Raw genomic sequence first — 26,675 nt, 5'->3', positions numbered from 1 at the left:
GCTTAAAACTGTGTAGTAACTAGGGAAGAGACTGGCATCACTAACGCGTGTATTACATTGTTTTCGAGCAGTACATTGATATTATTGTATTGAATCGTTTAGCATATTATTGTATTGAACAGAAGATGGCAGAACTTGGGCAGAACTATTGAGCAATCGTCGAATGATGTTGCTGACCACCCTGTTTTGTCTCGAATTATTTGTGCAGGCCGTTTCTGATGGGATTAAAAAAAACTTATAAACTTTGTTATGATCAACGAAAGAAAGGTTTCGAGGTAAACCTTCCTGCAGATTTATGGTTGACCACACCATAAAATATTCGGAGGCCTACATCTTCTCCGTTTTTGATTTTTGATTTTATTTATTTATTTTTTTTTTATAATCTTTTGATCGATGCGATTGTGAGCAGCGTTGCGACGGTAGTTCAAAAAGGTTCGCGGGCAATTCAAGGTTATGCAAAGGTATGAAACACATACCATTAAACTTTGTTGCTGCTGCAATACTACGCGTTCCACATAGAGTCATTTCGAGAGTTATGTGAATCTCGAATGCAATGGATCCCGGTAGCGACGTAGGTTAAACAGAGGATCTGTTGTTGGAGCTTTTTTTTTGTTTTATTTCTTCTTTTAAATTTCCATCTTCAACTTGGGTACAGAATCGTGTCTCCAGTAAGAGAGTTGTTTTTCTAGGAAGGGTCTGCCGCATGAACATGGTCGAAACAAATACCACCAAAGAGGTTGTTTGTCAGGATTATCCAGACTGAGGTAAGCAAAAAACTAAGAAGTAAAGTCAGCGCAACAAACCGGTTTCTTCTAGAGCAAAAGACTTGCTGGCCACGTAGGCCTAAAATGGAGGATCTGTTGTTGGGTCTCTTTTGTTTTATTGCTTCTTTTAAATTTTCACCTTGAATTTGGTTACAGCCGTACAGAATTGCATCTCCAGTACGAGAGTTGGCTTTCTACGGAGGGTATGCTGCTATGAACATGATCGAAACAAATACCACCAAAGAGGTTGTTTATCAGGATTATCCAGACTGAGGTAAGCAAAAACTAAGAAGTAAGCTGCTAAGCGCAGCAAACCGGTTCCTTCCAGTGCAATGGATCCCGGTAGCGACGTAGGTTAAACAGAGGATCTGTTGTTGGAGCTTTTTTTGTTTTATTTCTTCTTTGAAATTTTAATCTTCAACTTGGTTACAGCCGTACAGAATCGTGTCTCCAGTAAGAGAGTTGGCTTTCTAGGAGGGTATGCTGCTATGAACATGATCGAAACAAATACCACCAAAGAGGTTGTTTGTCAGGATTATCCAGACTGAGGTAAGCAAAAACTAAGAAGTAAGCTGCTAAGCGCAGCAAACCGGTTCCTTCCAGTGCAATGGATCCCGGTAGCGACGTAGGTTAAACAGAGGATCTGTTGTTGGAGCTTTTTTTGTTTTATTTCTTCTTTGAAATTTTAATCTTCAACTTGGTTACAGCCGTACAGAATCGTGTCTCCAGTAAGAGAGTTGGCTTTCTAGGAGGGTATGCTGCTATGAACATGATCGAAACAAATACCACCAAAGAGGCTGTTCGTCAGGATTATTCAGACTGAGGTGAGTAAAAAACTAAAAAGTAAAGTCAGCGCAACAAACCGGTTTCTTCTAGAGCAAAAGACTTGCTGGCCACGTAGGCCTAAAATGGAGGATCTGTTGTTGGGTCTCTTTTGTTTTATTGCTTGTTTTAAATTTTCATCTTGAATTTGGCTTGAGTTTGGTTTACTCTTGCAAAATTTACCTCCAATGTGGATGGTGCATGAAACACACACCATCATACAAGTTGTTATCTCATAATGGGACAGAACGGTAGCAAGTTAATAAATATGCATATAATTGATTCATATTTCGCAGATGAATGAAGCTTTTTAGGATTTTAAAATAATATTCTAGTTTTTCTTAGTTCTTAGATTTATTTTAATTTTTTTTATATTTATTCAAAGAAATTATTTTTTTTAACAAGTTTTTGTATTATTTTTTATTTGTATTGAACATTTTTTAATGTAACATGTATTTCGTAAATATTTGATACATTTTCGCAACGAAAAAAAAATAAAATAAAAAAAATACTTTATTTAATTTTATTTTTCCAGAAATTTCATGCAGGCTCGACCAGTGTGCAAGCAATGACAAGTGTGCAAGTAACCAGTGATTGAGCAGAATTTTGACAGATCGACTCCATTTTGAATCTGTGGCTGAGTACGAACTGACGCCCTTTCCACGTGCCTTGGAGATTGAATTAGATATTGCAGTGAGTAGAAAGTGATTTTTACGTTAAAAATTAGTGTATTATATCTGTGTTTATGTGGTGTTGTAGAGATCGATAAAAAATTGTGGTGTGGTGCACATCTAGGACGGTTTTTTCATGGTGGTGAAAAGATGCAAGCGAGCATCTTTTTCCGGTAAGTGCTAGGAGTATAACTATATTACATGTCTTAATTTTGTTGTTTAGGGAAGATTTTATACGTTCTATATAATACATGCACGCTGCGTCTTAGTTAATATACTCTTTGAGTGGTTTAATGATTGGTTCGGGAATGGTGCTTGTGTGTGTGTGCCGTGCCCAACCAAGCTCGGCGAGAAATACTACGGTTGAGGCGAATAGCATTCCGAGCAGGAGTTGTACTGCACCGGTGATTTGCCTAAGATTGATCGGGGTCGGTTCGGTACGACGGTCGGGTCGTCGCGAGCCGAGAAAATGATAGTCACCGTAGCGGCCAGACCAGTACTTGAGCAAACCGGATGAATCGATCCGTTCGACGTGTTCGTTGAAGCTGTCGGTGAGCATGGACCGTTTCGGGTAGAGTATGGTAACCGTGTACAGGGCCATCATTTCGCGCGCAATAAGCAGCTGTCTACCAGTTCGGCTGTGCTGCGCGTTATAGTAAGCGACGTGATCTCGCGTACACATCGCAACGTTCGGATCTTCCGGATGGGAACCCATCCAGCGCAGCCGGGCAGCAATGCTGTCCGGGACGTTGGGAAAGTAGCGTAACCGGTGCAGCCGTTGGGGAAACGGTTCGAAATAGCGGCGTCCCGACTTGCTGATGTGGTACAGTGCGCCTGAACGATCGATCTCGGCCAGCGTCATCATTGGCGGGTGCGTTGAGGCACGCTGAAGATACTGGAACATCGAACCCTGGTAGAGCAGGTTCATCAGCAGCGAAACGAGCATCCATTGGAATAGGAGCGTGCGTGGGAAGGTACCGAACGGGGTGATAGGTAGCGGTACAGCTAGCAGCACGCGCACAATATTCAGGATGGGTGAACGAAGTGGTCGTTTGCCGGTGATGTAGCGTCGGACGGTCGCTCGGGTACCATCATCGGGCAGTAGCCGCAACGCGGCAACCACGACGAACGCTGTAACGGTGCAGAGCCCGAACGTGAGCCAGGTCATAACCTGGAAGGGTTGAAACAGCTTCTCGAAGGCGGTGTAGGGTATACCGTGTGGTACCACCACCACTAGCTCGGTGGTGAAGTGTATTTTGCCCGCCTTCAGCATGGCAGTACGCTCGTACGACACCCCGAGACAGGAAAGTCCGAAATCCACCTCCTCGGTATAGATCATCCGCATCATGCCGGTGCTGTTCTCGAACGCTGCATCACCCCACTGTTGGTCGCGCGGTGGCACACGCACATTCACCTCGAAGTTTAACTGTCGGGCCAGGCTTTGCAGCAGATCGCCCTCGAACCCGGATAGTGTGGGCCCGGTCCCTGCCGCCGTCCCGTAACTCACCGAAAGGACCGTAAATGGGCGCGTCTCGAAGCTACCAACCCGCAACGGACAGCCGTGGAACTGGACATTCTTCGGTGGGTAGAAGTTCACACCGTACAGGACGGTATCGTTTGGCCAGGTGAACAGCAGTTGGGGTTTCGGGATGCGGCACAAACCGGGCGAAAAGGGATAATACGTCCAGAGCTGTACCGGGCCGGTTCGATCGTCGGTAGGTTGCAGCGCGACGACCACGTTCACGATCTGCCGCATCCAGAGCTCGTGAAAGATGCGATCGACGGTACCGAGCGTTACTGGTGCGTCTTCCAGCACGATCAGATAGCAGCCGGAGAAATCGAACCGATCCAACGTCACTTCCGGGAAGACGGTACGCAGCGCATCATAACTCTCCGCCAGCAGCACAGTACGCGACCAGGGTGGTTGCCGATGGGTGCCGGTTCCAATCGCTTCCAGCTGCACCACCAGCTGACCTTGACCGTGTCGGACCAGTAACCGTTCGAGTAGATCCAGCAACCTCCACTGTCCTTCCTGGGTGGCGCTTCGCACCGTCACGAGCGTCGTAGCAAACGGTGTTCGAAAGTGCGTGTGCAGTATAATACCCACAATATCGGCCATGTTAGTACGGGTAGTCACCGGCGGCGAAGGAAGTCCGTTGCAACACCACCAGGTTCCAACCACCAGCGCTGTAACAAAGTACGCGAATCGGGACACCATTGCCGGAATACATTTGCACCATCAATGCCGCTTACTGCAGCCTTTATAAGGAGCCGTGGAACACAATGGATGGAGTCGCTCATTAAGGGGAGATTTGTTTTGAAACGGCTGTACAATAGACGAACAATGGCTAATGAGTTGTTGACGATGAGTTGTAATGTCCCCTCGTAAACATGCGCTGTTGGAGAATAGGTGCAAACAGCGCCTTTTAGACAAGATATCTTCAGTTTTTAAAGCGATGGCACTGCTACTGGTAACCTCACTACTGACGACGATGTTGCTGCTGTGCGTGACTGGAGCTGCACTTGAAGGTGACCAAGTCAACGTAAACCAACCGATGATGCTGCTTCCGGAATTGATATCCAGCGTACTGATGAGTTACTTTAGGCATCCCTACCAACCGGTACAGTTCTATCTGGCAGCAAATGATGCGGTTCATCAACGGGTACAGTGGGATGTATTGAATATGGTGCTCCGCTACACAAGTGGACACTGCACGGTGGCTTTTGCGAACTTTGGAGAATATCCCGGACCAGGAACAGCGGTACAGCGGACAAATGCCATTCTGCTGGGACAGGACATCGGTGCGTTTGATCGACTGTTGGGAAGTTTCAGCACCACTGTGAATGACTACTCCGGGCGCTATCTGCTTGTGCTGACCACGCTCACCTCTCAGCAGAACATCGAGTTGCGTCGGCTATTCAAGCTTCTCTGGCTGCGCCACATCGTGCACGTGAACGTATTGCTAGCGACGTCAAACGGAACCGTCCGGGTGTACAGCTACGAACCGTACACACCGAACCATTGTGCCCACCCGATGGTGAAGCTGGTGATGGTCTTTAGGAACGGTAGCGTCCAGAACTGGCATCATAACCTATACCCTCGGCGAAGATTAACCACTCTCCATAACTGCACGCTGCAGGTTGGTTCGTTCGAAGCGAAACCGTACACCATTTTCCAGCGTAAAGTAGACGGCTATTTGGAGCTCGGTGGGTTCGAAGGTGATCTGCTCCGTCTGCTTGCCCACCGTTTGCAGTTTCGCGTGAACGTGACCGAGTCACCGCATCAGGTGCAGTGGGGTGTAATAGGGCCACCCGGTAACAGTACCGGCACGATGCAGCTGGTGCAGGATGAGCTGGTCGATTTGGTGATTGCCTGCATGGCGTTGGACGTAACGAGGTCGTTCTACCTGAAAGCGGGTATTGCTCACTATACGTCCCGCATCCTGTTTGCCGTACCGCAGGGTCGTCCGTACAGTGCGTTCGAGAAGCTGTTCCGCCCCTTCGGGACCGATGTTTGGGCAGCTTTGGGTGTAACGTTGGGTGTTGTCGCGACCGTCGTTGGGTTGCTCAGTTGTGGCCGGAGTGCCCGTGCGTGGCGTGGGTTTGTGTATGGGTCATCGGGACGTATGCCATTGTTGACGGCACTATACCTGCTGTGGGGCGGTGTGGTGGTAGTCGTACCGAGACGTAACTTTGCCCGTTTGCTGCTTTGCCTTTGGCTTCTTTTCACGTTCTGGTTGCGCACGGTGTACCAGGGTTCGCTCTATCTGTATCTGCAGCGTAGCGCCACCTATCCACCACTCGCCACACTCGACGAGATACATCGGTCGACGCTTCACTATCACATGGTAAACATTGCGATGCGTTTCTTCGTCGATCGGCCGGAGATTAAACCGCGCGTACGCTTCGTACCAGCCGGGCAGGACACACTGGGTGCGCTGGTAGCTGGGATGGCTAGCCGCTATCATGATCGGGTCGTCGTCTGCCCGCAGGATATGGTCGCGTACAACAACAAGCTGTACCGACTGCAAGGTGCTGCCGAACTCGTACAGGTGACACGCGAATCGATTACACTCTTTCCGCTCACGATATACTATCCGAAGAAATCGTTCCTCACGCAGCTGTTCGACCGGGAGGTGAGACGCATCGTGGAGAGCGGCCTGATGGGCTATTGGGTGCGCAACTACGGTGATTATGACTTTGAATCGAACCGTCGAGCGCCGCAGAACACTGGGGAACCGCACAAGCTTACTCTCGAGCACATGGAAGGGGCTTATCAACTGCTGGTCGCTAGCCATCTACTGGCAACGGTGGTGTTCCTGTTCGAGCTAGCATCATTGCGTTCACCACTGTTGCGGCGCGTGTTGGAGTTTTGTATGGATTAGACAGGTGTTGCAGGAACTCTGAGGAAGCAGACCCATGGGAGACGTGTATTGTAGACATTAGCTTCAAATAAATACGTTCACCTGAAGATGATTACAGCAACGGATGCGACCTATGATTAAAATTTACCAACGTCATGTACCTTGTCATTTTCCAAATGCAGGGTTACTCGCGATGCACTTTCCGAACGGTCTCGAAAATAGATTAGATTGTTTGAAAATTTCTTGGAAATGTGAGTTTTAAATCATTTTTTCCATCGATATTGGCTAATCCTTATGTGTACCTTTCTTGATTCTTGGTTTGAGTTTTGGTTCATCACTCTGTACTATTTAAATCATCACCTCAGCTATATTATTTTCTATTTAAAAAGCATGAGTAGTGTGTCTAGCTTCGTTTTTCCTATTGGTGGCGTTCACATATATAAACGCTACACCCAATCGGTCGATGTTTATATCCTGTGTGAGTAAAACTCGGGTAGATATGGCATTGTTATTGTTTGTGCTAGTTGCGCTGTTGTCACCAGTGTTAGGTGACACTTCGGATGGTGGAATAAAACGTTTGCTGGTGCGTGAAACGGTTGGGAACCATTTTTCGGAGGTAATTGTGGATGCGCTGCACCGGTACTATGTGCAGAACCATTCATCCACGCTGCTGATGCGGCTGTCCACCGTTAGCCGGCAGACATACGACCTGCAATCGGACATTATGGACGAGGTGATGCAGCGGACATCGCACAGCATTGCGTACGAGCACCGATCGGTATCGTATCATCGCCCATCCCGACGTCCACGCATCTTTAATCTCGCGTTTATTGACGGGTACGATGCGTTCAATCAGCTGTTCCGCTCACTTGATCCAGCGCAGAACGATTTTTCCGGGTATTATCTGATCGTGCTGACGATGCTGGATACCGCCCGGCGGGAAACACTCGACCCTATGTTCACCCTGCTGTGGACGCTAAATGTGATTAATGTGAATATTGTTACCGCCGACCTGCAGGACTACAGCCACTGGCAGGGTGTGCTGATGTACACTTACTACCCTTACACGCCGGAAGGTTGCGAACAGAACGTGCCGCATCTGGTGCACCGGTTTCGTAAGGGTGGCCGGTTGGACCAACGGATCGAGCTGTTTCCGAACAAACTCTCCAACCTTCACCGGTGTGTGATTACGGTCGGTACGTTCCATTTGCCGCCGTATATGCTGCTGTCCAGGAGGAATCGTCAGCTGCGGTACGGTGGTTTCGAGGGTGATCTGTTGCGGGCGCTCAGCGTGAAGCTCAACTTTACCGTGCACTTGATCGAACCGGAAGCGGGTGAGCTTTGGGGACGTACACCGGCCGCCAACGGGACGGAAGCTGATGCGTCGGGATGCGTACGGTTGGTACTTGCCGGAAGGGTCAATCTAACGCTTGGCCGTTTTGCGATTCGGGGCGATCGTAACCTTGTGATGAAGTGCAGCAGAAGCTATTACACCGTGCGGATGGGTTTTGCCGTACAGACCGGCCGTGAGTACACACCGTTCGAGAAGCTGTTTCGTCCGTTCGCCCGTTCCACCTGGGTGTGGGTGTCACTGTATCTGTTGGCCGCACTTTGCGTCATTTGTCTGATCGAGTTGTGCCGGGTACCGTATGTACGCGAGTTTGTGTATGGGCGCGGCGTTACCACACCAATTCTCAACCTGCTCAGCATATTGTTCGGTGGTGCAGTACAGCAGCTGCCCGTGCGCAACTTTGCCCGCACACTGTTGATACTCTGGATGTACCACTGCTTAGTAGTGCGGACTTCTTACCAAGGCTCACTGTTTGAATATTTGCAGGAACACAAACATTTCAGCCCAGTGCAAACGGTTGATGCACTGGTGGATCATAACTATCGCTTCTACTCACTGTACGGATCGTCCCTCTACCTTCAGCAGATGCCCAGGATACTGCCACGGTACGTAGTAGCGAAACATATTCTCATCTACTAACAAAAAATGTAGAATTATTTTACTTATACCACTTTCTCACCTCGTTTTAGCATTACCTGGTTAACGGATGGGGATGCATCGATTCAGCAACATTTAGCACGTTTGTCCACGCAGCAGGCACCGGACACCGCCCTCTTCACCGACATCGAGCGTGTTGCGTACTACAATCGCTTCCACGCACGGGATGAACCCGTGTACGTGGCGAAAGTGGTACTGGTACGGCTGCCAATCGGTATGTACTACCCGAAAAAATCTTGCCTTACCAACCAATTTGATCGTGAGCTAGATAGCCTGCTTACATCTGGGTACGTTAGTTACCGATTGGATCGGTACGTGCATTCTGATGCATTTCAACGACAAGACACATTTCACCATGCACCGATACCGCTCACCATCGATCATCTGGAAGGATGTTTTGAAACATTGTGTGGCTTACTGCTGGTTGCTATCGGTTTGCTACTGTTCGAGCTCCTATCACACCGGATCGCATCGTTACACTGCTTACCATTCTGCAGACGGTGTAGGAGTGCTGTGTGAAGATGATTTCCCGGTACACGGTACGGTTTTGTCGTATATCCCCTTTCACGTACAGTGCGATTGCGCGCTATAAAAGCAATTTGTGTGGGGGAAATGTTGCTATAAAAAAAAACGATAGGTATCGGTAGGTTTGTCGACGATTAACGGGAGCTACCGTCACCGAGTCAGTCGTGTTACCGACGTTGGTCGACGTTGATGTGTCTGCGTCGTTTCGCAATGTAACCATCAGCTCTCGCTGTCTTTGAAGCAACCATCAGCATTGCCTTACAGTTATTGTTTTTTCCTCTATGGAATGTTTTACCTTTGCCGGTATCTGCTGATATAAATTTATATAAATCAGTAAACTTTAGTATGAGTGCTTACGGTTCAAGTGCTAGTGAATAAGCCAATGCGATGATGAACGGTGATATGGTACTTGTTAGCGTTTCCACAGCCCTGGTCGGTTGGGTCGCGATGACATGTGGAGTACTTTCACTCACCGACTGACGCATGTGGTTTTGAATTAGCCTTTTAATGTGAGCTCTCTTTTAATTAATGTATCGTTATGTAAAGAGTATTGTAATGTAAATAATTATATTATCATTGTACATTACATCCAACTATTTGGAGTTACACTAATTTCTCTCCAGATGTCGAATTTTTGGAGTTAGAATTTCCAATCGTTTCCTTTATCATCGTGTATATCAATCGATTTGGAGATACATTTTCTCATTTCTGCATATCTACAATTTTTAAATATTACCTTTGTATCAAGTTTTGGTTGATGATCAACTGTTAAAAATCTTGTATTGGGATAATTTGGGACAATTTGGGATAAGTGTATAATTTGCATGTTTCGTGCAATGCAATTTGCATAATATTCACTTAAACTTTATACAACTATTGGTTTGTTGCTGATAAATCATTCGGCATGTAATGCTGGAAGAGCTGGATATCTTGTGGCATCATGGTTATTCTTCTAATAGAGAAACGAACTTAATAATGATAATCATGTATATTTGGGGGGATAATGTGCTTTAAACTGACCCATCTGATGTTACCATTAAAATAGTGCCCGTTTTGGTTGTTTTCTATTACGGCCAACCTACAGATGCAAACACATGTTACACGATATCAGGATGCACTGACTCGGTAGGCTTTGAGTGACATTGTTCCCCTTATTTTCCAACCGCCTATTATTCACCACTAGCGGCATCTGGTTCGGAGTTGTGCCGGTCTTTTGCACCATTTTCTTCCGTTGCGCGCCCGACACACACACATACACCCGCGTATCGAATGGGGTTGGACGTGATGAAGTTTAATTAAAAACTTTTTAATTACGTAACCTCAAGGCCAGTTTCAACAAGTTTTGTACACGGTGCGTTCGGGTGAAGTGCGCCGGGTACCAGTGAATCCTATTTTTGTTCGCTTCTCCCCACCTCCCAAAATGTGCAACATTTTGACAATTGTGCAATCGCGCACTACGGGTACGCATTTTGCTTTTCCGGTAGTTGGGTTCGGGCGCTCCTCACCGCTCGAGTCTGGATCGTCCTACACTGGACGAAGAAGCGCCATGCCTCGTGCCTCATCTTAATTGGAAAAGAATGTTGACCACAAGAATTCTTGCGCGGCTGGTCACTGTTTGTTACATCTACATGATATGTCGCGTTCTTGTTCGGCTGATTATGAAGTGTCAAGTGGAAATTGTTCCCCATCAAACTGCGTACGGTATTTGGCATCCTGGCGAGATCCTGCTGGTTCCAATGTTAACAACTTTAAATGAAACTTTTCGTTTGATTTTTTAATGTCCCAATATGGGATGGTAAGCAAATTGCATCTGTCATGATGTATATCGACCACACGGCGGGACAGCAAACCGGCGACCCGAAGCACAAGCTACATAAAATGCACTATTTAGCAGCAGATGCAACAGAGAAAGGCCAATGACGTAACCTTTTTTGTTGTGTTTTGTGCTCTTGCGGTTCGAAATTTTGGGGGGGTGGTTTGTGCAGGAATTTTCCCGTCAACTGTAATGGGCCCAACACTTGATGGTCGGTTGGGTATACACTCACACACACAGAGTCAATCTGTCACCGGGTTTTTCCACCCAGGGTTGGCCGTACGGGCTTTTGTGGCACTATTAATTCGTCCTTGATGAGGTTGAAGTTTGATGGGGGAAAAAAGGCGTGGAGCGGGGGGGGGGGGGGGGGGGGGGGGCTGAAGCAAAAAGGGATTCCATTGGAGACAATTGTCCGCGTGCGTTGGGTAATCAAGTTTTGCTGCGCCACGACTCCCTCCCACCACGGTGTCCACCTACAAACCAGGTACAAGGCGGGACCGGATGGCGCCCGGACAAACGAATTTGTGATGAAAATTTAATCAATATTTACTGTAAATCGGCACCCTGGAATTGGTGTACGGTTTTATGACGGCGTTATGTTACTATTAATGTCGTACTATAACCACCACCGCTCTTTTTTGTTGTAACGTGTGGTACGTGGTAAATCATCCATGTATCGTTATTATTACCGATGTTTTTGGTTTTGTTCTTCGTTTGTTTGCCTTTTGCCCTTCGCCATTTGGGCCGTTCATTGTGTATTTTCGTTTTTTTTAAATGTTTTTAAATCGTAGTATTTTCATCCCCGCTGCCGGTGTGGGTGTGTGTTTGGATTTACTCTTTATTAGGTGTATTTATTTTAACATCTCCCGGCGTTGAATGTGCATCAGTCACGCAAACGGGACCGTGCATAATGCATGACCGGCACTTGTTGGTGTTTGTTGCTTTTTGGCGCAAGTTAATGACTTTTTGTGGTTCAATCTTAAAATCGTATGCACGCACGCACGCGTGCTAATAGTAAGGGTTGTACTTTCCGTTGTATGGTGGTAGGCAACATGATTGTCTGTTCAAACCGATGCAGTGATGCTTCCTATTGCACGATAGGCGATAACATAACCAATAGTAAATTACTAATCCACGCAACAATTTGCTTTGTACACATATTTGCATAAGAAATTGTTGCTACCGCCAAACGCTGACCGTTGACTTCTTACCCGTGCCGAACCCTGCCTTCGACGCTCGGTGTTTTTCAGTGTCGATACAATCGATACTCGATCAAGCGGAAATCGATCATTCTTGATCGATTGTACACTGTCCAACTGTACAAATGTCATTTTATCGCTGTTTATTTGTTGATATGTCGTGTCAACATTCGCCTCCAGGAATATCCATGCGGTTTGGATTCCTTAGTAGACAAAGTATACGATCATAAACCTACTCTCTATCAATTTCCGCATCTATCTTGGCTAGTTTCACTGCTGTTCGCTTCAACCGTTTGCCGTGAGCTGTTCTCACTATCGCCTGCCTAACTCTTCCATCAGAACCAGGAAAAATCTCTTCTACATTTTCTCTTCGCCACTCTGCGAGTTCCTTTCCTGCTCGTTTTGGGATCGTGGCTTTTCGTTGCAGCTGCCTCATCCTTTGATGGTAAATTTTGGTGGAGCAGTATCCAAAAACTCTTCATCAAGTCAATTTTTGGTTTCGATTATATTCCTCCTTAAACAAGCAATACTTTATGTTAAGGTTTTTATTTATTTATTTATTCCATGATGACGGCGTTTGACGTGTTATCAACAAAGTGCTGCAAAGCAACAAAGCTAGTGAGGGATCCCATGCAGTGATGAACAGTGATATGGTACTTGTTAGCGTTCACCCAGCCTCGATTGCTTGGACCACGATGACATGTAGAGTACCTCACTCACCGACTGACGCATGTAACTTCGCATTAGCTTTGAAGTGTTAGCTCTATATTTTTTTTAAATTAACGTCCTGCTGTATAACATAGAAAGTTTTGGACCACATTGTGGACCCCCTGGTCAATCATGAACTTAAATACGATTCCGTGCATCTTGGCGTTAATGTTTGGATTTCATTGTTAATATCCTGTTAAAGTTAGCAGATGTCTCGGTTGGGTTTGTTTGCGAATGTGTGTTCTTGGGAGTTTGACTCTGTTGAGACGTTTCGACACTACTCCCGAAGGAGGAATTGTGCTTGCAATTGTGTTCCGTACGCATGGTGGCGTTTAAGGGTCTTTGCGATGCATGCCCACACCTGAAATATGCACTTCCATCGTGCATCAGGCATCTGCTTCCTCTTCTATCGTGCGGTGAGTAATCGATATCGATATATCTACCCGGTAATACAATGAATTGCATAGAAAAGTGGAAAGGGCTATGGGGAGGGCATGTCTTGCCAAGGCCAGCAGTGTTCGGTTGCGAGCAGGAACGGCAGTGACAGTCAATTAATCAATAACGTATAGTGCAATCTCAATGCCTGCTTCAGCATTTGTTCCTACGGACGCACGGCGGCTTTTGGTGATGCTGCATGGGGTTGACGAATTCATTCATCTGAATGAATGAACACGCTCATTCATACACAACAAGTGCATGAATCTGTGCATTATCTACGGCAGTGGTAGTAAAATTGTCAAGCTTAATGTCACAAATCATTGCTGTCCCCTGTTGCCACCTGTCTCTTATCGGCAGCTACTGCTAAGGAATGTTTGTCTTTTCCGAATGATTTAATCGTAAAGGAAAGAAATCGATCCAACGGTCCTCATCCGGTTACGTATCTTGCCCCTCGGGCATATTCGACACAAATCAAACAATGCTTTGTTTAATTTATATTTCACACGTCGGCAAGATCTTTCCGGCATTACGCATCATCGACGTCGACCCAAAATTCAGCAGTGGGTTTACTCTTTGCATAGGTTCAGCCATTTGGCGAAGAGATTGTCCTTTTACATCTTTCGGTCTAATGAGATCCCCAAGATGGAAAACATTGTTAAAACACGCACAATTATGGCCATTTTTAGCTCCAGCATTTAATCGGTTTACTGTTCGGTGGGACGGGGACTGGGGGACTTCCCATCTTCGTTCGGCATCTTGCACATTTTGCTGCTTTGCACCAACGAAATGCTAATATTGTTCCTGGATGCGACTTTCTTCCGCAAGTGTTGCGGTGTTGTTACAAACCACCCAGCATTGGGTTGTTTACCGTGACCGTAGAAAGTTTCGCAGCATTTAGGATGTTTGACGTGTGCACAAATATTTGTTTGGGACCCGAACGGCGAGAGGCTAGTTTCTGTGTGTGTGTGTGTGTGTATGTGGTTTACCGCATACTGCACACTGGTTTAAATATGGCAAAGGAGATACAGCTTGTAATTTTCAAAATCGAACATTGTGTACTGCGTACCGTGTAGTAATGGATGTTCTTGTAAGCAGAATATTTTACATTTCCAATATTAAATACAACGTAACACTTCTGACATTTCGTACATATATTTGTTTGGGTATGCAGTTGTTGGTGTACAAACAGAATTGTCACCCTTTGGTCGTATCGCGCACGTTGTGTGCTTTAACGAAACTAATTTTCGAATTATTTTGAATAGCAAATACCATTTTCCCTGTTTTATATCGTTGATCGATGCATAAAGGCAGCCGTTGGAACGATTTCTATTACTCCGTGTGATTTTCTTGCCTGAAGTTCAGCCCAGTCAGCAACCGAATGGCGTTAAAACGTCATAATCGTTTTCGTTGTGCGAACAATTTAATTCAATCGTAAGAGAATACAATGAAGAATATTCTTTCTGTTGCATTTTCTTTTCTAATTTCTTTAACCTCCCCTCCACCGCCACCGCCCCCTCCCTGAAATTGAAATGTTATTAAATGTATTGAAAATGTTATTTGGATAATTCGTTATTTAATTCGAACATTTCCGTACATGACAATCATTCCTCGACCATGTTCTCTTCGGGGCCCTCCTACACAGCGGGGGGCCCCTAGGCGGCTGCCTATTTCGCCTCTAAATCGTTTTTTAGGGGTATCATTTTTTTGTAGCATTTTTCTTTGGGATTTGTCCTATCCTGAATGGCCACTCATTATTGAGTAGCGTCACAGTCAGCAGATTTAAAAAGTACCGCGGCGCACAATATTCTGTTGTAGTTATCGCGCGTGTCGCGAGTTCCATTCATCCGCTCATCTCTTCGTGCCTTTGCACGCTTTGCATATAAAAATTATGGTAGCCATTATCTCCCACTTTCCCCTCGCCTGGTCGCTGTCCATATGCACTTGAAAGGAAGATTAATGTGAGCGAAGGTGGGAACCATCCTTGTGCCCGGCGTTGGGTACGCGCGCGCCCATCAAAAGGATACTCGAGGCACGTGGCATTGTCCGCACCGCAGTGGTGGTGGAAGTATGGGCAAATTGCTCCATCAGAAAACTGTCGAAAGACTGGGAAAAGTATCTTCAGCGACTCCCTGCCTAAAAAGGGTCCGCGACTGACAATGAATGGTTGAATGGTGAGGGTAATAAAACGATGGGCTAGAGAATATCTTAAGTGCATTATTATCATCATTATCCTACGACCCGTGCACCATGAATTTGATTAAATTTCACAGCGAGGTTTGGCACTTGTGGAGGATAAGTTGTGGTTACAGCACTATCCACCGATGCATCGCTGCCTTTAAATCGAACTTCAAGCCAGCGGAAAAATAGTAAAATAGCTATGCTTTCCATGATTGTATTGTATTGCATTGTATTATATTGTATTGTTGTATTGCGTAGATGAATATTACGCACTTCACGCAATGGTGTGTGAAGTTCATTACATTTTCACTGCTTAAATAATATTTTTTTTTCATGTACCGTGAAAGTCACGGTTTAAACCTGCAAAAATTTGTTCAGTCTGATGGAGACGCCTGGTCGTTGACGCGATCATACTAAGATTTCTGGAGTTGATTCACGAAAGTGCTTCAACTCCGCCTCGGAAAAGTCGGATTTGACTCTGGGAAAAATTTGGATTTGTAAACGAGTTCGAATGATGAACCCTTTAACACCCCTAAACATGTTGTTAATTAACAAAACCATGAATGATTTAACTAATTTTGAACATTAGAAGAAGTTTTTTATATCGAATTTCTTTAACCACCCTTTCACACACCCGTGCTGAAAGGTGAATTTCATTCCGTTTTATGCAGGAAAAGTGCACATCCCTTGCCAAGACTATAACACTGTTGTCTTGGCTACGCATTTTCGATGCAATGATTTAACTAATTTTTTTTTCACACACCCGTTCTGAAAGGTGAATTTCATTCCGTTTTATGCAGGAAAAGTGCACATCCCTTGCCAAGACTATAACACTGTTGTCTTGGCTACGCATTTTCGATACAATGATTTAACTAATTTTGAACATTAGAAGAAGTTTTTTTATCGAATTTCTTTAACCACCCTTTCACACACCCGTGCTGAAAGGTGAATTTCATTCCGTTTTATGCAGGAAAAGTGCACATCCCTTGCTAAGACTATAACACTGTTGTCTTGGCTACGCATTTTCGATACAATGATTTAACTAATTTTGAACATTAGAAGAAGTTTTTTTATCGAATTTCTTTAACCACCCTTTCACACACCCGTGCTGAAAGGTGAATTTCATTCCGTTTTATGCAGGAAAAGTGCACATCCCTTGCTAAGACTATAACACTGTTGTCTTGGCTACGCATTTTCGATGCAATGATTTAACTAATTTTTTTTTCACACACCCGTTCTGAAAGGTGAATTTCATTCCGTTTTATGCAGGAAAAGTGCACATCCCTTGCCAAGACTATAACACTGTTGTCTTGGCTACGCATTTTCGATGCAATGATTTAACTAATTTTTTTTTCACACACCCGTTCTGAAAGGTGAATTTCATTCCGTTTTATGCAGGAAAAGTGCACATCCCTTGCCAAGACTATAACACTGTTGTCTTGGCTACGCATTTTCGATACAATGATTTAACTAATTTTGAACATTAGAAGAAGTTTTTTTATCGAATTTCTTTAACCACCCTTTCACACACCCGTGCTGAAAGGTGAATTTCATTCCGTTTTATGCAGGAAAAGTGCACATCCCTTGCTAAGACTATAACACTGTTGTCTTGGCTACGCATTTTCGATGCAATGATTTAACTAATTTTTTTTTCACACACCCGTTCTGAAAGGTGAATTTCATTCCGTTTTATGCAGGAAAAGTGCACATCCCTTGCCAAGACTATAACACTGTTGTCTTGGCTACGCATTTTCGATACAATGATTTAACTAATTTTGAACATTAGAAGAAGTTTTTTTATCGAATTTCTTTAACCACCCTTTCACACACCCGTGCTGAAAGGTGAATTTCATTCCGTTTTATGCAGGAAAAGTGCACATCCCTTGCCAAGACTATAACACTGTTGTCTTGGCTACGCATTTTCGATGCAAAGGGCACGGACATACTTTTATGCATACGGTTCGCAATGCATGCAATTTATTAATCGTCCCGTACATCGTGCGTACAACCTGCAACCAGTTGTTGTACAGTGTTGTCGATGTTGGTTCATTGAGACGCTTTTATTGGGGGTTTTGTGACAGAAGACCGTGTCACAATAACCCCCGTTCTCCCTCCCCATCTCTCCCCCTCATTGTTTTCTTTCATGTTTCCCACTCGCTCACCACACAGGCTCTCGCGCTCGTTTACCCTTTTGAACTCCCTTTTTGTGACGAGTGGAATGCATCGCAGTGGGTTTGAATGCATTGAATGACTCTTCGTAGCTCTTCCGCTGGTAGCATACTTACCCACGTATCGCCCGCACAAACGGGCGAAGATCATAAATATTTCACAAACATTGACCACGGAGGCGCGCGCGCGCTGGCCGGGGGCAACCGAATGTTCGAAGCCATGTTGTTTGGTCGCTTTCGGTGCGTTCGTGGTACGCTTCGAACCGCTGTTGCCCAGAACGGCTAGCCGGTAGACTCATAAATAAGTGACGCTGTTGGTGCACACAACAATGGTACTGTCCAGCGTCGATTATACGGTAAACCCGTCCATAAGCAAGGAATGCTCCGTTCGACCGTCGGTCGTGGCTGCAACCGGGGCAGCGTATCCGGGTGTGGGGTGTGGTCGACAGGACAGGTTGCCTCCGCTTCTGGGTAGGGATGGCGGTTTATGTCAGTCTCAATGATCGAGGCAATGATTAAACGCTTAGCTCGTAATTGTTCGCTGTATCGCTGTCAAGGTGAGACCGGTACCGGATGAAAGACACGCGTTAGGTTGTTAAACTATGCTTTTATTCGGCTGGTACGGCAGGGAGGAGCGTGTTCCAAATATTGGAAAGTGAGTACCGGTTCCGGGCGGCCTAATAATGTTGATTTACTATACTACATCACTGCTACGCGTACTGATTACTTCATCTGTAAATGGGTAATTGAGCGTTATGTAAGCTCATGCACACCTTTTATTACTTTATTGGTTATTTTCCCTTTTTGTAAATGTCACCACGAATGGAAGACGAATGGGGAAAAAACAACATTCCGATGTCGCTAGTGACGGCGCCACTAATTTTTACCACACGGTGCTGTACTGTTTTGCAGCCCTCCGGGTTTTCCCGGTAAGCAAATGTAATAAAAACACACACACACACACACACACATTCGCTGCCTAACAATGCATTATCACGGCACGGGACAAACTCTTCTTGCTGCAAACTTCGCGGTCTTGTGATGTGCCCCTAGCAAAACATGATCGACAAATGGAGGAAGAAGGAGAAGCTGCACCCGCCAGTGGACGGAAGTGCAACTGGGTGGAATTTGAATCCGCGCCGTACTCATGAATGGGTGGCCTTTGTTGCGCATTTGCGCTCGGTAGGGCAAAATATGGAAGGTGTTTTTTTTTTGTTTTCTAATTCTCCTTTCCATTCTCAACCTTGACCTCGCTCCTTTGTCTGGCTAATCCACAGCTCTGTTAGGTTATGAAACTCGGCTTCTCTAGCAGTTATCGGCTCACGATTAGCCATGATTTTGCGATTTTTATAATTCCGTTAACAAACGTATTTTTTTTTTTTGTTAACAATTCAGGAATATTTATTGTACCTTATTATATTCCCGTTCTTCTTGTCCTGTCCCCGTTCCCGTCAGGGGCTGGGTGACAGGGGTTATGTGTCTCCGAAACATTACATATAAATTTCGCATTAACTGTAATCTCATTAACGCATCATTTGTATTAAATGCTTACACCCCTGTGTCACCTTTTTCCCGTATTTGCGCATACTAACGACCAGAGGTAGTCGCTTCTGAGATGGACGCTTCGTCACTTGCTGTCAAGGGCTCGCGTAGACCTTGGTTCGAGACTGTAACCCCCCTGGCAGCTCGTCTACGCGCCTGCTCCATTTCTCGTTTTCGAATGCGACGCCGGATGATGTCAGCCTCCGAAGGCGGCGCCCGGCTTCTTCGGCTCCGACCGGGAGGGACTGGTGGAATCGTCCCGGAACGTATCCGTTCCCGCCAAGCCCGCTGCATGAAGATTCGACGATCGTACCTCTCGTTAACAAACGTATCATAGTCAACGTAACGTAACGTAACGTAACGTAGTCAAAAATTTAATCACGGGATTTTTTTTGATTATTGTAAAATACGCCAATATAAATTTTTTGCCTTCACATTGATGCCCTATTTTATGGCGCCCCCAGACCAGGCGCACACTGGTCCGACGCTGGACATTCATAATGATGCGCGCTTGACTTTGATAGTCATAGACATTGTCGACTAAAAACACTTAAATGTCACTTGTAATCATATCCATTTTAGGCATTAATGCTTCAATTTAAATTGAAGTTGAATCCGCCATAGCCATACCGTTGCGCTTCTGTTGTGCGTTGGGTTGGATTTCATAAATTAATTCCAAATTAATAGAATAGAGGATAGTCGATTCCTAATTTGAATGACTTCTCACTAAAGATTCGTTGAACGATGATGATATCATAAGCAGCGACCTCAAACTAGCAGCGGAAAACGCAATTTCATTTAACTATTCTTAATGTTTACACAATTCCCAAGTTTTCCGTACGAGTAAATGGATGAATTTCTGGTGTGCACACTCGTTCTGGGATGTGTCACTTCCCTCGATCACATCGCTGATGTCATCGCTAAGCAGTTTCGAACAAAAAAAAACTGCCTTCAACTGCGATCGTACGATAACGGTAGAGGGTTCGTTTGCCCATTCCTTTGTCTTGTTTAGCCACCATCATACGAATGCCACACACAAACGCTCGTATTCCGTTCCCTTCGGTTCCGGTTGAGTTGGCGCGTACGTGACAATATTTTCTTTCCACAGGAAGTACGTTCTCGAGATTTTCGTGGCCTGTGTTGGTCCCGCGGTTGGGGTCCCGCGGACCTCGCATTCTTTCGGTTCCATTTCGTTTCTCGATTGTGGATGGGCTAGAAGACAGTTGGACGGTCGTGTGGACCTAGGGGACACAGTTGTGTTTGTATGCAAATGGAAGCTAACATGATATTGGTTGCGAGAACCTCTTGACCAATGGCGTGACAAAGTTGAAACAGATGGAACGTTTCAGTTTATTAGTTGCTTTTATACGCTTTGCTCTGTTTAAAACATTTTTTTTGGGTCAACCCTTGCTAGTTAAATTTGTACCCCCTGTTCGGTTAGCGCATGTTAAGATGTTCCAGAAGGCAAAATAAGCACTTAAAATTTCGAGCGTTCAACATCGGCAACATGAAATCATCTCTATTCTCTGGACCTTTTTTCCCAGAGGCTCAGAAGTTCCACTCAGAAGACACGGAGCTTGGAACACTTGGAAGTCTATTACCACGTACAGCAATAGATCCGGTAAATGTAGGATATCAGTATTGTATTTGCTCTCGTTGCTCGTTAGTGCCACCAACAACACGTGTGTGGCGAAAAGATTATAAAAATCCCAACCTCCCTGTTGACTTCTCATTTCCCTGAGCATGGGTTTGGCGCTAGAACACTTGTCCGCCGCTCGAGAGAATCATCCCGGACGCTAATGTGTTTGAACAGGCGCGGGGTATGAAATCTGTCATTTGCAGGATTCACGCGTATGCTAATGTCACACACCCCACCCCCCACCCCGCAGTAATAAGGCTGGGTGAGGTTAGATGTTCAGTTGTGAAAGGGGACATCTTTCAAGATCACGATTGATATTTGTGTGTCCTGTGTGGTATTGTCAAGTTTCCCACCAAACAAACAGCACAGGGCACCCTTTTTAGCCGTACCGCACACGTTATGTGTGTGTGTGATTTAACGAAACTAATTTTGAACCTTTGCCTAAAACCCACAACCCCCGACAGCTCGAGAGCACTCGGGTAAAGGGTGTATTGTTAGGGTGGTGGGTTTGCCTGGCGTTATTAGTCATGCAATGACGATCCCTATTTGTGGGATATTGTATTGTCAGGCATTTTAGTTGTACAAAATAAGAATTCAATGCGTCTACTCTATATTTCGTAATCTAAACGCAAAACTCTAATCTATTCCAGTTCGTTGTTTCACTTCCAAAATGTTTGTGGGAAATAAATCATTCTCCATTTGTTGTGACTCATATCAAATATCATTTTCCCTGTTTTATTCACCGTTGATCGATGCGATGGTGGGACAATTTCTATTACACCGTGTGACATTCTTGCTTCAAGTTCAGCCCAGTCAGCAACCGAATGGCGTTAAAACGTCATAAACGTATTCGTTATGCGAACGTAAGAGAATGCAATGAAAAATGTTGTTTTTGTTGAATTTTTTATATAAACGTTAGTGCTTTTTTGCACGTTGCTAGTTTTTTTTTTTTTAATGTCAGTTGAAAGTCGTCCCTCCCGGACGAAATATTTGCACGGTGAGTAACTATCGTACGGCAGCGTCGTTGCTACACAATTCCAAGAAATTATGCGACATCAGACGATCGCGTCAACCGGATGCCGGATGGAAACGATCGTATTTACCAGTGCAGTAGGGGCAAAAACATGGCACCCGGCACGAAGCTTTGTCCTCCGTGTGAGAGCATTTGCCGTTTCATGAGTGTGTGTTAGTGTGAACCGATCACCGAGTGTGTTTGTGAGTGCAGAGACGATGGTGGGACCAGTAGCACCAGCAGCAACAGTTTGCTGCTGCTCGTTCAGTTCTCCTTCAGTTTCCAGCCAGCGCAGAAGCAGATCGGACGGTGCGCAGTACGACAAGACATTGGTGTATGATCAGTGGACTCAAGTGGTGTGTTTTAAAAGTGAAGTGCCTTGAAAACATTTCTTTTCCGCCTGACAGTATGTTAGCGCGAAAATATTAGTGTTTTTTTTTTTGTTCGTTGACTTAGTGAACTTTTGGTGTGTGGCTAGGGCTCCTCCCCCATCCCTTTATGGTTTTCCTTGCGTTATTGGACGATTTATTGTGAACCAGTGAAGTGTACTAATGACATTGCAAAAACTCAAATGTGTATCATAGACATTATGAACTTTTCTGCACGGGTATGTTACGATACGCCGGAAATGACCCTTCAGCTGTAACCCACAACCCCCGATGTCCTACAAATCCAGTGGAAAGAGAGCTGTAGTTCGCAAAGGTGAGTGAAAATCATTTCATGTTTTCGTTTTTATTCCGTTCGCTGTACTTCTGAGTCCCGTCGCGTTGCGGGAACTGAAGAACTATTGAATGTTGCTTTATGTACCTCAAGATATCTTTCCCGCATTTGTAACTTTATGCTTATATAATTGTAAAAATTTACTTTTACTTCCAGCTACCATCTACAAATCCATTGGAAATGAAGTAATCGGCGGGTTAATGCGGGTGAGTGATTTCGTTTTCAATCTTTTAAACACCCTCTAGTGGGAACTTTGGGAACTATTGAGATTATATAATTCTTTTTTTAAATACCTAACCTTGACAAATGAATCACGGGGAACAATTTTGTATATTTATATTTATTTATTTATTTACTGTTGTTGTAATATTTTATTAGTTTTCTATTCCTGCGTACAATCATACGCTTCCACCGTACACATGTGTCTATCTAATTTTCTGTCAAGTAAACCTTGACAGCAGTGCTGCCAGAGAAGCAACCGAATAGCTCTACGCGAGTTTAATGGTGAAACTTTATTTAGTCTTCGACCTTTATATTAAATTGGTCAATGCTAAGGCTTGTAAAACTCGTCATCCTTCTTGGTGTTTACTGTTGCTGCTGTGCGATTTTTTGCTCATCAGCTTATCGACCGGTTATCCCTGAATCTTGCGACCTCGGTTGCCCTTTCACCTGATTCGCTCGGGCTGCGTTTCAATTTGTCTAGCTAGCTTTCGTTCCATTATTGTTTTCCCATTTCGCGTAGAAGTGGGCAGCGCCATCTAGCGATCGGTAGCAAAACTTTTGCTACATGTCGATCGCATTTCAATTCTAACGGTCCATACCGTATTGTCGAGCCCCACGTCTCGACCGTGGTTTACAAACATTTCATTCGTGAGCAGACATTTTCTGTCACCGAACTGCCTTTTTTTTGTTATTGCTGTCCGGTTGCACCTGCTTTGCAGTGTCTGATGGTGCTTGTTACTCAAGGGGCTTCTCGATGGAAATGTCACGCCTTCGTTCGTTCGTGAAACGAAATTGGTATCGGATGTGTAATGTGCATGAAACTTATACCGATTATCATTTAGCAAAATCGTTCCAAGCTGTAGCAAATGCAGGTGCGGCCGATGCCAGTGTTGGAAGCTGTCCGAAGTTGTAAGATGTAATCATCACCCCACGCTTCAACCAGCAGGGCATGCATAAGTGATGGCGTTACCGCAGCAATGTATCGAAATGCGCTGCAATTGCCGCTGTATAGGTTGGCGGATGGAAATTTCCTGCAGCGGTTGCACCGATTGTTAATTATACAAAAACGTACTCATCCTTCTCGCTTTTGTGAGGGGGGTTGGGTGGGGTCCGGGGGTGGGTAGGAGATCGTTTTTTTGGGGTTGTTTATCAACGTGTTTGGGGTAACATTCTAGAAACTTGTCAACCCGGTGGAATTATCACAGTGTGTGCCAGCAAGGGGTGAGTTCACCCCCCGAAACAAAGTTGCTCCACCCTTGTTATAGGGCAGCCAAGCTGCGAAGGGGTGGATGAAGATAAAGGGGGAGGAAGGGGGGGGGGGGGGAGAGGGGGGGGATATTTGATGCTACCGGATGTCTATTCGACGGTGTGCCTGGGAATGAGATACACCAAAGGCACACGAGCGATGGAAACGATGGTCATCTAAATGCGTAGTTGCGAAGTGCATCTTTATCCACACACCAATACGATCGCACTTCGAGGATTCGTCAACCAGGGGGTACAGTTGGCATACCCGCCTTCGTTGACTAAAAATGGATGTTCCCCTTGGTGTGTGTGCCGGGTAGTGTTGATGCGTAGCGTTGAAGTGCAGTGCAGCCACCATCTCGCATACGAGACTGTAGTGGATGCAAGCCTCCCCCCCCCCCAATTTTGCCGGATCCTTCAGAGGGAAACAACCATTCCCCCTCACCACCACGCACCCCATTGTCTGTACCACTTACCACGACATATCGTCTACCCGTACCGCGTCCACCCACACTGCGTGGGGATGTGGAAATGTGTAAATTATTCCCAAATGATTTGTTATTCAAATTTTTGCCGGGTTTCCCTTTCTTCACACGGATGTGTGGATGGATTTCAACGCCATTTTCATTTGCACCGACTGTGACGGTTGAATGTGGGCAAGCGGCAGCAGTACCGGCGTGTGATAATGGTACTGCCGGAATTATTCCGTGCCCCCCTCCACCCTCCCGTTGCCTGTTTTGGCCAAACCCTGTAAGGGATTTTTGCTCCGCTCGGTGAAGGTGAGCTCCAGTGCCGGAGATGATTAGATAGTGATATACCGCCACAGTATGTGTGTGTGTGTGTGTGTGTGTGTGTGTGCAGGGGGGGGAGGGGGAGGGGGGGGGAGGAGAGTAGCATCGTTTAGTTTAGGCTCAAATTAACATCTACACTTGTTTTATTACATGATGTGGTTTCTCTCCCGTTTCCTGGTTTTATTTGGTGATGTCGATGCGCGTCGATGGTTGTTGAAGTGAGCTGGTAAATTGAATTCCATCGTGCGCTATTCAGAGTCAGGTCGTCTTTTGCAACTAGCGTGAACGCGAGTGATAGGGGAAGGGTCTGGAAGGGTCGATACTTCGGTAAAGATGACTGCTGACGTACTGCCTGCATACGTGCAGCAAAGGTTGATGGTAATATCCTCTCTTCCGCAGGGGTTCAGCATTGGTGGCGATCCTTTATCGTAACTCTTTCCGTACGGAGGACTGAGGATATTTTTTTGTAGATTAATCGATTGGTGGTTTCATCATAGCTCAGACAAGCTTCTTACATAAAAAAAAACTCCAAAATAGTGTTGCATTTAAGCTTCAGTTATATTAGACTGATGATTTCTCGAACCATAATCCAGCCATGAGGATACTGATCAGTTCGAGGGTTACTAAGAATCACGTCCTAAATTGATGGCTATTCGTTTTTGTCGATTGAAACTCGTGTTGTTGCTGTTGGTGTTGTTGTTACGGTCGTTGTTAATGATGGTGTTGATGGTTGCCTTGTTTTTCTTGATTTTGTTTCCGTGTTCCACACTATTTCTAATCCTTTTTTGAGGTATTCTTCGATTTCTATATTATTAAACAGAATGCATCCTACTTTTTGCATCACCTGCCTTCTCTCTCAAGGTTGCAAGGATTCCGATACATTCTGTTGATCGCCCATCGTATCTATAGTGTGTCCGTATGTTGTAGATTCGTTGTTGTCGATTGTCGCTCCTGCTGCTGCTGCTGATGATGATAATGATGTTAAGGATGAACTGGATCGTCCTGAGGAGGATTGAGAAGTTTCTCTTGTTTCACACTAATTCTTTTCCTAAATAATTGTCTGTTGATTCTGATTTGTATGATGATGATTCAGTCTGTATCCTACTTTTTGTATCACCTGCCTTCTCTCTCAAGGTTGCAAGGATTCCGATACATTCTGTTGATCGCCCATCGTATCTATAGTGTGTCCGTATGTTGTAGATTCGTTGTTGTCGATTGTCGCTCCTACTGCTGTTGCTGTTGTTGATGATGATAATGATGTTAAGGATGAACTGGATCGTCCTGAGGAGGATTGAGAAGTTTCTCTTGTTTCACACTAATTCTTTTCCTAAATAATTGTCTGTTGATTCTGATTTGTATGATGATGATTCAGTCTGTATCCTACTTTTTGTATCACCTGCCTTCTCTCTCAAGGTTGCAAGGATTCCGATACATTCTGTTGATCGCCCATCGTATCTATAGTGTGTCCGTATGTTGTAGATTCGTTGTTGTCGATTGTCGCTCCTACTGCTGTTGCTGTTGTTGATGATGATAATGATGTTAAGGATGAACTGGATCGTCCTGAGGAGGATTGAGAAGTTTCTCTTGTTTCACACTAATTCTTTTCCTAAATAATTGTCTGTTGATTCTGATTTGTGTGATGATGATTCAGTCTGTATCCTACTTTTTGCATCACCTGCCTTCTCTCTCAAGGTTGCAAGGATTCCGATACATTCTGTTGATCGCCCATCGTATCTATAGTGTGTCCGTATGTTATAGATTCGTTGTTGTCGATTGTCGCTCCTACTGCTGTTGCTGTTGTTGATGATGATAATGATGTTAAGGATGAACTGGATCGTCCTGAGGA

At 45.2% G+C, this 26,675-nt stretch overlaps 3 protein-coding genes across 3 annotated transcripts; 2 read left to right on the top strand and 1 right to left on the bottom strand.

Annotated features, from left to right (window-relative positions):
- Positions 1-2,522: 2,522 nt before the first annotated feature.
- On the bottom strand, positions 2,523-4,475 carry LOC128716737 (uncharacterized). Its single transcript, XM_053811371.1, has one exon. It carries the CDS (start codon positions 4,473-4,475, stop codon positions 2,523-2,525), a length of 1,953 nt encoding a protein of 650 aa, XP_053667346.1.
- A 238-nt stretch (positions 4,476-4,713) lies between these two features.
- LOC128709623 (uncharacterized) lies at positions 4,714-6,642 on the top strand. Its single transcript, XM_053804631.1, has one exon. The coding sequence runs from the start codon at positions 4,714-4,716 to the stop codon at positions 6,640-6,642; it is 1,929 nt and encodes a 642-aa protein (XP_053660606.1).
- Positions 6,643-7,120: 478 nt separating this feature from the next.
- LOC128716576 (uncharacterized) lies at positions 7,121-12,493 on the top strand. Its single transcript, XM_053811351.1, has 3 exons — positions 7,121-8,577; positions 8,662-8,843; positions 12,435-12,493. Exons 1-3 carry the CDS (start codon positions 7,121-7,123, stop codon positions 12,491-12,493), a joined length of 1,698 nt encoding a protein of 565 aa, XP_053667326.1.
- The last annotated feature ends 14,182 nt before the right edge of the window (positions 12,494-26,675 follow it).

This window comes from Anopheles marshallii, chromosome X (genome assembly GCF_943734725.1).
Source record: "Anopheles marshallii chromosome X, idAnoMarsDA_429_01, whole genome shotgun sequence".
Lineage (NCBI taxonomy): Eukaryota > Metazoa > Arthropoda > Insecta > Diptera > Culicidae > Anopheles > Anopheles marshallii.
Note: the sequence above shows the minus strand (reverse complement) of the source record. Positions and strands in the feature narration are given on the sequence as shown.